The sequence below is a fragment of the Patella vulgata genome, chromosome 1 (genome assembly GCF_932274485.2).
Source record: "Patella vulgata chromosome 1, xgPatVulg1.2, whole genome shotgun sequence".
Lineage (NCBI taxonomy): Eukaryota > Metazoa > Mollusca > Gastropoda > Patellidae > Patella > Patella vulgata.
Window position 1 is genome coordinate 85351848 of NC_065879.2, and position 11491 is coordinate 85363338.

The window sequence follows — 11491 nt, forward strand, 5'->3', positions numbered from 1 at the left end:
AAGTTCATCAAAATCGGATAAAAATCGCGACCTCTAGATAGAGCACAAGTTAAAAACCCGATTTTTCGTACAATCAGGGGCCATAATACAGGAATTTACGGTCCCATATGGGCGTATATCAAAAAGAACCGAAATCTTTGGATTATAAACATACGACGAATGCTCATTAGTCCTCTGGTGTACTCGTCGGCCGATATCTATTATTGTCATTTTTACGATTGATGACCACAAGTAAATGCACACCCGTAACGAACTATGACAATAATACTAACGCACCCCCCCTAACAATGACATAATGCACCAACCCTGACAATACGCACCCAAACTAACAATGAAATGTAACGCATCCACCCTAACAATGAAATGTAACGCACCCACCCTGACAATGAAATGTAACGACGCTCCCACCCTGGCATAACGCACCCACCCGGACAATGAAATGTAAAGCACCGACCCGGACCGACAATGAAATGTAATACACCAACTCTGACAGTTATTTCGATTGGTCGATATCTTCTAATATTCGAAATATCGTTCCAAGTGTTTGTTATATTACAATATCGTGGTGTGCTCATAAAAAAGGGGGGGGGGGATGGCTTAGTGGTTAGCACGTGCGCGCTGTATCATTAGGCCTGTCATTGCGTCAACTGGCGTGGTTTCGAATCCCCGGTTGTACGTGACAAGGAGTAGGGTCGCCTGTCCAACCTCGTGGGTTTTCTCCGGGTCCTCCGGTTTCCTCCCACCGCTAAAGACCCCTACGCGCAAGTCCCGAAATGACCTAAGGTGTCCTTGCACTCACCTTATGGGCTATAGCAACACGGTTTAAAAAACCTTGAATACGCGCCATCCATTGCGTTTGTTAGAAAGTCTAAATCTGCTCAGGCATCACGAAATCAAGAGACATGCCCCTTTCTTTTCAACAAAATGTGATCTTTGTCACATGAGGAGAGAGAGAGAGAGAGGAATGGGGTTTAACGTCCACTCGACACAAACTAGGTCATTTCGGGACTAACATATGGTTCAATTTTATTTACATAAATCGCTTGCGCGTAGGGGTCTTTAGCAGTGGGAGGAAACCGGAGTACCCGGAGAAAACCCACGAGGTTGGACAGGCGACACTATTCCTTGCCACGTACAACCGGGGATTCGAAACCACGCCAGTCGACTCAATGACAGACTTTATGATACAGCGCGCGCACGCTAACCATTCAGCCATCCAACCCCCCGTCACATGAGGATGATTCCTACCAAATTAATGGAGAGAGAGAGAGATGGGGTTTAACGTCCACTCGACACAAACTAGGTCATTTCGGGACTAACATATGGTTAAATTTTATATCAATAAATCGCTTGCGCGTAGGGGTCTTTAGCAGTGGGAGGAAGCCGGAGGATCCGGAGGAAACCCACGAGGTTGGACAGGCGACCCTACTCCTTGTCACGTACAACCGGGGATTCGAAACCAGGACAGTTGACTCAATGACAGGCCTTATGATACAGCACGCACGTGCTAACCACTCGGCCATCCACCCCCCCCCCCCCCAAAAAAAAAAATAAAAAAATTAATGGACATTGGAACATACAGTAATCATAGTTAATACAAAATGAAGAGCCCCGGCGAAGAACGATCTAAGTCACTTTTTCAATGAACCCCAAATTGTATAAGTTTTCTGTGGAACAATCTATTTCAGGTAAAAACGATCGGAGTCACATCGAACCAAGGACCTTCTGAAATGTCCTTCATGACAAACACAAGTTCATCGTACCCTTTACTTAACCCTAATTGGCCTGAAAAGTTGAAGTCACTTGTAATGCTAATTATGATACGTATTAAGCATCATTTCGAAGTTGAAATTAAACCCACTCGTTGTTCTGTTCGCGTCAAGCATTCTCGTCCAAAGGTCTGTTTTGCCTTTTATGCGAAAAGACAAAAATGGGATTTAGATCGTTGTCCCCCTGGACTCTTCACTTATTATTAGTATATGAAACTAGGGGTTTACCTATATTTAATCATTTGCTTACAAAGACGAGAGCACCAGCGTCGAAACGCTGCAAGTTAATGATACATTATGTAAGATACATTATGTAAGATTAAGATAAAGAACTGGTCGTTCTTGCTATAATAGTTCAAAAATAGATAACGAAAAATGAATATATTGAAAAGTTAATTCAAATTACTTTATTCTGAGCAAAGTTATCGCTGTTTGAAGTTTTGACAAGATGTATATTAATACAATATACAATGAGTACTAAATGAATGTAAAATATATCTATATTATACTCTCCCAAAAAAGTAGGGGATATTCAGAAACAATAAAAAACTGCGGAAATGCACTGCTGTTTTTATTAGAGGTAACCAGTGTATGTTAATAACAGATCAATTGCCTAGACACGAACATAAACAGTTCATAAGGGCGGCTTATTTGACGCCCCCATTTTACTCGCAAAGAGATACACTGTCAAATGTGAAAATGCTCCACCAACCCTCAGACATTCAGCAATTCGTCGTGGCATGCTCTTAATCAACCGTCCAAACACGATTTGGGGCAATCTGACCCGCTCCTCTTGCAGTGCCACGGCCAATTCTTGCAGTGTAGTCGGTTGACGTTGACGTCGACGAACATGTCTCCCAATCAAATTAAACGTAACATACTAAAGCAAAGATACGCTAAACAGTAAATCTTATGCGTGTCGCATGTGCAGCTCAGTGGTTCTGTTGGGGTGATAAGTTCTTCATCTGTGAACATACTCTCAAAGGATGTCAAGTGTCCATGACTATTTATCATATCCAGCCTGCATAGGTATTTGCATTTCAATAGCCCCTACTTTTTTGAAGAGTATATAATATAATTTCATCAAGGTCTTTAGTAATGGATGACATTGTAGAACATACTGTAGAGGCTACACGTCTTTGGTGGATTAATGTCAAAGGGGCTGAACCCTATAAATAGTCAGCGTCCCACAATCCTCCCTTCGAAAAACCCTATGTACGCAATAGATGTTACAGTTTCCAAAACCGAACCTTGTCGCTTACAAAGGATTTAAATGTTAGAACAGACGAAACAGAGGGATTGTTGTAAAAAATAAGAGCATCTTCACCCACAGCCACTCCTCTTCTCACAGACATTGACTGTTTTGACCAATCAATCCAAAATGGCTTAAACCCTTCTTCATGTTTGTTCTCCTAGGAATAGAATTTCAGGAATCGAAAATGGAAAAACTCATAATCAGACATCTCTAATTTGAACATAAAGTTAGACAAGAACGTGTTTGTAATTGCAGCATGCACCTGGCTCCTCGATTTAACAAACTGTCTATTTTCGAAATTCATTTTGGTTTTTAGCACAAGATGATGACAACATCCAATATCCAACAATATCTCTGAATGTTGATAAAGCCAAATACTTCACTGGATTTTGTGAGGGATTTTTGTAATTAATAAAAGCATCTTCACCCACAGCCACTCCTCTTCCTACAGACATTGACTGTTTTGACCAATCCATCCAAAATGGCTTAAACATTTCACATTCTACAAAAGTATCATATTTCCACCGAAGGCAAAGTGCTCTGGTGGTGTTCCTCAAACAAGAATAGCTATTTATGCCACCCATTAATATCACTTCGTAGACAAGGCTTTTTATACTGGTGTTCCCAAACAATCCTATTCTAGCATCCGTACATGCTTTAACGAAGAATGTCCAATTAGTTTTTTTGTGGACTTCTGTAAAATGTATATAAGAAGAGTGACTCGGAACTTTTAATATCACCGAAAAAACAGACATCGCCTGTAAGGATAATAAAATCCACTTCATGGTTTGTTGCTTTGATCATCGATCGTGAATCAGTAAAATGAAATTCACGATATTCGAAAGTTAACTTTTGCTGCAGTGGATCAATACGTTTGCCTTCACGGCCATTATTCAGAAACATTTCGATCAAGGGATATTCAGGGGGGTTGGATGGCTGAATGGTTAGCGTGTGCGCGCTGTATAATAAAGTCTGTCATTGAGTCAACTTGCGTGGTTTCGAATCCCCGGTTGTACATGACAAGGAGTAGGGTCGCTAGTGTGGAGGTCGGGTGTTCGATCCCTGCATTGGCCGAGAAAGTTCATCCAGATTTTCCGGCGTGGTTCCCCCTTCTCAGTGATGCAGGACGGAGGGACTGACAAGGATGTCCTGTGTACACATTGGCGTGCACGTAAAAGATCCCTTGGCAGTTGGAATTCGATATAAGATTAGTCCAGAGTGTGGCTGCGTTCTACTTGATGTGAGAAATTAGTCGTTCAGATAGGACGAAAAAACCGAGGTCCAGTATACAAATTGGCGTCGCAGATAAAAGATCCCATGACAGTTGGAATTCGATATAAGATTAGTCCAGAGTGTGGCTGCCCTGGCAAAAAATCCCTCATAGCACACTGTGTATGGCGTATGGTGTCTTCATTAGTCCAGTCGGAGCAGAACAGTAGTACGGTAAACCCCATTTCATTTCGTTTCTTTGGGTAGGCTCCTAAATGGCGCTTGTTTACAGTAGTGACGTCATGGGCATCATTCAAGAGGATTGCTAGTACCGGGGCTTAATTTGCATATTCAGAAATATGTATGATTAAAATCTGACAACAAATTAATCTGGATTGCAAACAAGGGCGTCGGAACATCCAAGGGGTGGGGAGGGAGTAAGGTGGGTCCGGTGCGTTCTCTTCCCAAGGGGTTGGGGGGATCAACAGGGGCGCAGGAACGGCGCGAGGACCAGGGTACCAAAAGTGGTACCAGGGTGGTCCGGGGGGGGGGGGGGGATCTCCCTCGGCCTCTAGAAAATGTTTAAATTTGTCAATTCCGAGAACGCTGTTTAGAGAGCCTCTAGCATTCCGGGGGGGGGGGGGGGGTGGATGGCTGAATGGTTAGCGTGCGCGCGCTGTATCCCAAAGTCTGTCATTGAGTCGACTGGCGTGGTTTCGAATCCCCGGTTGTACGTGGCAAGGAGTAGGGTCGCCTGTCCAACCTCGTGGGTTTTCTCCGGGTCCTCCGGTTTCCTCCCACTGCTAAAGACCCCTACGCGCAAGCGAATTATGTAAATAAAATTGAACCATATGTTAGTCCTGAAATGACCTAGTTTGTGTCGAGTGGACGTTAAACCCCATCTCTCTCTCTCTCTCTCTCTCTCTCTCTAGCATTCCAAATTCTAACATAAAACCCTTTAAAATACATGATAATGAAAAGAGACGAAAGCCCGATTATTCACAAATGAATAAACTAGTAAAAAGGTTAACAACTTTCATCATTAGGGCATGGGTATACCCCAGAAAAGGACAGGGTACCATTTGTATACCCTGGTACCCGGGTTTCGGCGCCCCTGGGGGTCGGGGGATCCTCCCCAGAGAACATTTTTGAAAATCGTGTGCCGAAACCATGAAATCTGAAGTCTTCTGTCAGACTACCAGTTACAACCTATCAGATCAAAATACAACTCAGATCACTAGAATCAATAACCGATTCGATTCACTTCCACGTACTATATCAAACATAAATCCCGAATCCTGCTTTATACAATTTTATCTGATCAATTCAAAATTATAAAATTTTATAATGGCATGGAGGGTTGGATGGCCGAATGGTTAGATTTAGATAAAGACCTGAAACGTTCTTGCTATAGTTAAAAAATAGATATTGATAAATGATTATATTGAAAATTTCATACAAATTCATTATTCTGAGCGAAACGAAATATAGATCTGTATTTTAATTGGAGTGTGCCGATTTTATATATTGAACAATTACAATGTTCGTAAATTAGCATTTTTCTTTTTTCTCTTCATTATCACCCGAACAACATTTATCCCAGTCCGGCCAGAACATCTCCATCATGCGATCACAATACTCGCGTAGATTGGTATATTTTTCTGTAAAAGAAAGAGATAAATGGGGTTTAACGTCCACTCGACACAAACTAGGTCATTTTGGGGTCTTTTGAAGTGGGAGGAAACTGTAGGACCCGTAGAAAACCCACGAAGCTGGACAGACCCTATGATCTAACGCGCATGCGTTAAGCCAATGAAACATTTCGCGATATTGTGTGAGATGTGTGAGTGCGCTTTAGATTATTGAAACAAGTGCGCAAGGCCGGATTAAGAAGAAGAGAGACCCTACACTATTCCACTTTGGGGTCCCCTCCAACGCATCATTTAAGCACAATTAAGCAAAGTCGAGGATGATGGCAGATGTTTAAGACTACAGTGCGTGTCAAAAATGGCTTGCGAGCATGATATTGTCAAAAATTATATACACCTTTTCCAGAGGCCCCAAGGTTCTTCAAACCATAGGCTTCAGCCTGCCAGGGTAAATCCGGAGTGGTTTCGATCCTAAGCAGAACTATTTGCTGTACTTTTGTAAAAGAGCATTATCTCCCATTTTTCATGTCAGATTTTCATCTTGCCCAGTCATGTACAAGGGTTGTAAAAATGGCAAAGAGACAGAGATAGAAAAATGGGGTTTCACGTCCACTCAACACAAACTATGTCATTTCGAAAGGCAGAGTGGTCTGTGTGACAAAACTGGGCTACTATAGCGTTGCCCTCGTGCTTATTTCCGTAGTCCATAAAAATACACAAGCATCCATCTTGAAGTTCACCCAATCCCACAATCATCCAGTCTAAGACGGCGGAGATATCTGAACCAAACAACAGAATACAATACAGAACAGCTGTATTCATCCGCAAAAAAATAGTACCTAAAATTCATGTACACTTATAGGTTTAAACGTCAAATGAGGTCAAATGAATAGAGACGTCTTTAATATATACTAAATATTCGTATCATCCCAAATCGACAATAAAACAGTGAGAAAAAGGAAAATCTAAGTAATGGCAATCTAATTAACATAAAATTTACGACATAATCGATTCTTCAATGTTTTGATGGTGATCATGAAGAAAATACATCAAAAAAAAGATCACTAGAATTATAGATTGTTATTCCACACAGTCGAAAGGTATGTTAGATTTTTCATTCAGTCAAGTTAGAGCGAGTTTATTGCCGTCGTTTGAGCTCCAAACCCGATAGAAATGAAGGCGGAAGTGGCCGTAATAGTTTAAGAGATCACTACGCGATGGCGCTCCTGCGTCGCGACAAACGGGGCCGATTTGTCTAGGTATGAAGCCTCTTATTACCAAGGTAAACAACTCAATATAACATAATGGTTTTAAGTAGGATTCGGACCACATTTATCTAATTAATAATAAGCTACATTGTAAAAACAGAATAGCCAGCAAGTATTAGGGGCCACGTATGACAATAGTGAGCCAAAACAAACCAACCCAAACTTATTTTAAACCGATATAAGTTAGACACTCACCGTTTACAAAATATTCACCCTTGGTACCAGGTAATTGCCATCTAAACTGACTTAACTGTCCAAATAAAGCACAATCCGTCTCGCATGGTTTATCACCAAAGAAAAACTTCTTGGTATCTGAAACAAGAAAAGGAAATGAAATGAAATCCAGCTACCTAGAAATGAAATGAAATGGGATATAACGTCCTACTGTTCTGCTCCACGGGCATACGCCATGCAGTGTACTATGAGGTAAATTTTACCCGAACAGCAGCGCTACGGCCTACTCCTTTTTTTGAATTCCAACTGTACGTTGTCCCTTACGAGGCCATCTTTCCTACGCATATGAAACAAGGGTGTTCATTCACCGCAAACACGGCACGTAGAACACTAGCTGAACTTCCTAGTAAGTTTCAGGGATCGGATTCAAAACACATCGAGCATTGCAACGAGTTACACTCTTCACCACACGACCATGATTATTTGTATTGACTTGAATATATAGAGGAATGTCAATAGACTCAAAACGGTGCAAATGAGAGAGAGAGAGAGAGAGAGAGAGAGAGAGAGAGAAATGGGGTTTAACGTCCACTCGACACAAATTAGGTCATTTCGGGACCAACATATGGTTTAATTTTATTTCAACAATTCGCTTGCGCGTAGGGGGTTTAGCAGTGGGAGGAAACCGGAGGACCCGGAGAAAACCCACGAGGTTGGACAGGCGATCCTACTCCTTGTCACGTACAACCGCGGATTCGAAACCACGCCAGTTGACTCAATGACCGGTTTTATGAACGGTGCAAATGTATAAAAGAAGAATGAATAAAATGGGGTGTCAAGTCCTACGTTTCTGCACCTACCGGGATAATGAAGGCGGGGAAATGTATAAAGTCAACTACCTAAAAATTCAGACATCGCTTTCAAATCGCCCTCTTCTATATGTACCATTTCTTCGAAACTATGGCGACCGATGCCTTGCTGTTCTGCTCGACTTTTTATATGTCTGGAGAACAACCAGGCCAGAAATCTATTGACACCAAGAGCCTTGCACACCCAGTCTTGTTTGTCATATACACATCTATGTAAAACCATACACCTGGAAAAGCAAACAAACATAGTTTAAAGTCTAAGCCTTTTTCATACTAAACGTATTCTGTCTGTCTACAATTAGCTCCGCTTGAGAACAGACACTAAGCTAGTTGACCGACATCTTAACTCCTAAATCGACGATTTTAGTCTAAAACTCTAAGTATATTTCGAGAATTTTGAGGAGCACAAATAAAAAACAGACATGAAAGTTTTATTTACCAGTAAAGATTTTCCTCTGCCATTTTCTGAAAGGCTCTGGCTACAGCTTTGTCAGAGCTGCTCAAATGACTGTTAAAATCTTGCTTGTATTTTTCGTTAAGGAATTCAATGATGAAACTCGAATCATTTACTTCCTGACCGTTAAATTCTATCCACGGCATTTTACCTTTCTTAGAAACCTTACAATCATTTACATTCTGAAAACAAATAACAAATGCTTCTTTAATAAAATACACGACTACTATTCTGTTAAAATGTAAATGTACCTCTCTTGAAACTTCGTTCTAAATGTATGACAATTATTAAAGCACACGTCTTCTGCTTTATGTATTAAAAAGAAAGAAAACGACACCGCCTACTCTGCACCAAATTCCAACTACACAATTAAAATTGAATCATATGATCAATGTTCGAAATGGCCTACTCTCTCTCTCTCTCTCTCTCTCTCTCTCTCGTTTTTGTGTGTCTTCGGAACTGTAACACAACAATTTCGTGTCAGTGCAGCAGGTAAGTGTCAGTCACGTCCTTTTTGAAATTAATATATTAAGTATGTTTTTATTTTTTAAAATGTACTTACTGTATATTTGATGTTGGCCATGCGCAGGTATGTTTCTAGTTTCACACCAAATGGAGTAAAACTGGGACAAAATGGTCCACGTCCAAATTGATGAACAATAATAGTTGCTTTTCTGAAACGAAAAATAAATCTTTAAAAAGGAGAGAACACATTACCGTTAGAAACTTCAGCTCATACCCAATTGGCACCTGAATACCAATGTAAAAGTGAATTAACGACATGAAAAGTAACGTATTACCTTTATATTAATTAAAATTGTCCGTTTAGGGTTCCCTGAACTCTTTAAAAACAACGAGAAATTGGCAATAAAAACAGTATTTTCCAGGCGTTGGATAGACAAATTTGTTTCTGATTTTGCACATAATTAGAACATAATCAAGTCCCGGCAATCACCCGGTCCTCTTGCTATTTTGTCCAATTCGTCCGCAGATTTCTTTGGGGATAAACAATTAACAGTAATTGTACATTTCACAAATTAATTTCGAAAATGTATAAAATCAAAACATTGATAAAGCAACTTACCCGTCCATAGTGAAAAAAGTTCAATTCAGTTTTTTCCAATTCTTTAAACAATTCGAGCTTGTTGTAAGTAACTTCTTACACTTTTAAAGTTGAATGAACATCTTTATTTCAGCCTTCATATTTATAGTATATATTGATTTCCACGCGCGCATAGCAGACGACGACCTATTAAAAATTAAAATAGATTTTTTATTCATTCATGGTCTCGTGAGGTGTAGTCTCGATTATCAAAACGTGTTGTATTATAGACAATGCTACGCTCGAATGAATGTTTTTTAGATTTAATCTCGTTCTGATGAAAGACAATTATTTCGACATTTATTATTAGGGATTCCCTAAACGTCATAATAATAAAGATTTCGTAAACATCATAATCAGTAATTTTTGACAGTTAAGTTAAATATATCTTTATTTCACGTGGCATTTTGGGGTTTGATTCTACGGCTCTGACGTCGACAAACAGTCTAAATTCTTAATTTGTAATCTATAAAGCCCATATAGTCGTGTACACGACACTCCTGTCACTTGGTATATGATGAAATGGAATGACGTCCTTGTTTCGGTCAGCGATAATGTGATAATGTTTTTAGCCATGGCTTCGTACGAAGCTGCTGCGAATTGAAGGTGTGTGCTCGGGGGTGGGGGTGGAGGTGGGGGCCTCTGCCATCCAGTTGGTATATAGTATAGATTCCCCTTGCCACTCTCCATGGTTAGAACTATTTGATAAGGTCAACTTCAAGTTTGATCAACGGTCACGAGATGTAGACCGGGCTAGCGCTAATCCCAACTCTAACAATACACCCTAGACCTAGCACCAATGCTTACCCTAACACTAACCTGCAATCTCGCCAACAATCACTTGCCTTACCTTATTTACTTCTCAGCGACCTTGACGAAAATTCAGCTGGCCTTAACAAATAGATTTAGCCCACTCCCCACTAGGAACTTCCACAAGACTAGGCGAACTGTGGTACTCCTAAAGACGATATAAGGTTGGACCCTTGCTATACCTGCAATGGCCAGATCCCTTTAAATTTAGTTAAAAATAAAATGTTTATTCAATTACGTTTACGGTTTTACGTTCACTGATGTGGCCTGTTGAGAATTGAGCGGAGTTATGACTGTTTCATTATCAATTTTATCGCTAAATGTTTAAATCTCGCGGTTGCTCAAATCTATTTAAACCTCGGCCATCCGATGCTCTAGAGCAGGGGGGTCATGAACTAATAATTTTACACCAAGTGGGCTGGAGATAAACAAAAATTCAAAAAACAAAGCCTTGAACTTTACTGAATTCTAAAAACAAAGCCGAACATCCATGACATGGGTAATTTCTTAGACTGGTTTCCAAATTGCCAAGATATAATTACATACAACTTAGATATCCATGACATATAGAACAGAAATCAGAGTTTTACTGAAACCTGAAAACAATAATAAATGATTTTCCCTGCTAATTTCTAAGAATTATCGACACATCAGTTTGTTGAAATGGGACACATTTAAATCCTTGGCGGGCTGGTTAGAGAGCTGATTATTGACTTGCCACGTGACTAAATGTCTAAATAATAGTTTATACAAAAGAAAGACCTGCAATAGGCAGATTTAATTCTTACATTTTAATTAGTTTTAATTAGTTTTTTAATTTTATACACATTAAAGCCGCAATGAAACGGACTAACATTTGAATATGTAATTTAATTTTTTTTTCTGGCGTTTTTTTGTTTTTGTTTCTTCCTGCTAGTTTTTAAACAGAAGAG

General features: G+C 40.1%; 1 protein-coding gene across 2 annotated transcripts; it reads right to left on the reverse strand.

Annotated features, from left to right (window-relative positions):
* Positions 1 to 5652: 5652 nt before the first annotated feature.
* LOC126821150 (failed axon connections homolog) lies at positions 5653 to 9855 on the reverse strand. 2 transcript variants are annotated; one of them, XM_050549502.2, is made up of 6 exons: positions 9732 to 9855; positions 9210 to 9321; positions 8633 to 8829; positions 8224 to 8420; positions 7373 to 7462; positions 5653 to 5894 (listed from the first exon to the last, which is right to left on the reverse strand). In XM_050549502.2, the coding sequence occupies exons 1-6, from the start codon at positions 9737 to 9739 to the stop codon at positions 5785 to 5787; spliced, it is 714 nt and encodes a 237-aa protein (XP_050405459.1). In that variant the 5' UTR covers positions 9740 to 9855; the 3' UTR covers positions 5653 to 5784. The 2 variants fall into 2 exon arrangements, with proteins under 2 accessions (XP_050405459.1, XP_050405455.1); XM_050549498.2 differs by having other exon boundaries at positions 7346 to 7462.
* Between the last annotated feature and the right edge of the window lie 1636 nt (positions 9856 to 11491).

What these genes read in the sequence shown, in the direction of transcription:
- LOC126821150 (XM_050549498.2), bottom strand. An exon ending in TGGCCAACATCAAATATACA is followed by an intron (nt 8,830 to 9,209) that starts GTAAGTACATTT and finishes ATTTGTTTTCAG; the next exon opens with AATGTAAATGATTGTAAGGT. An exon ending in AGCGATGTCTGAATTTTTAG is followed by an intron (nt 7,463 to 8,223) that starts GTAGTTGACTTT and finishes TTCTTGTTTCAG; the next exon opens with ATACCAAGAAGTTTTTCTTT.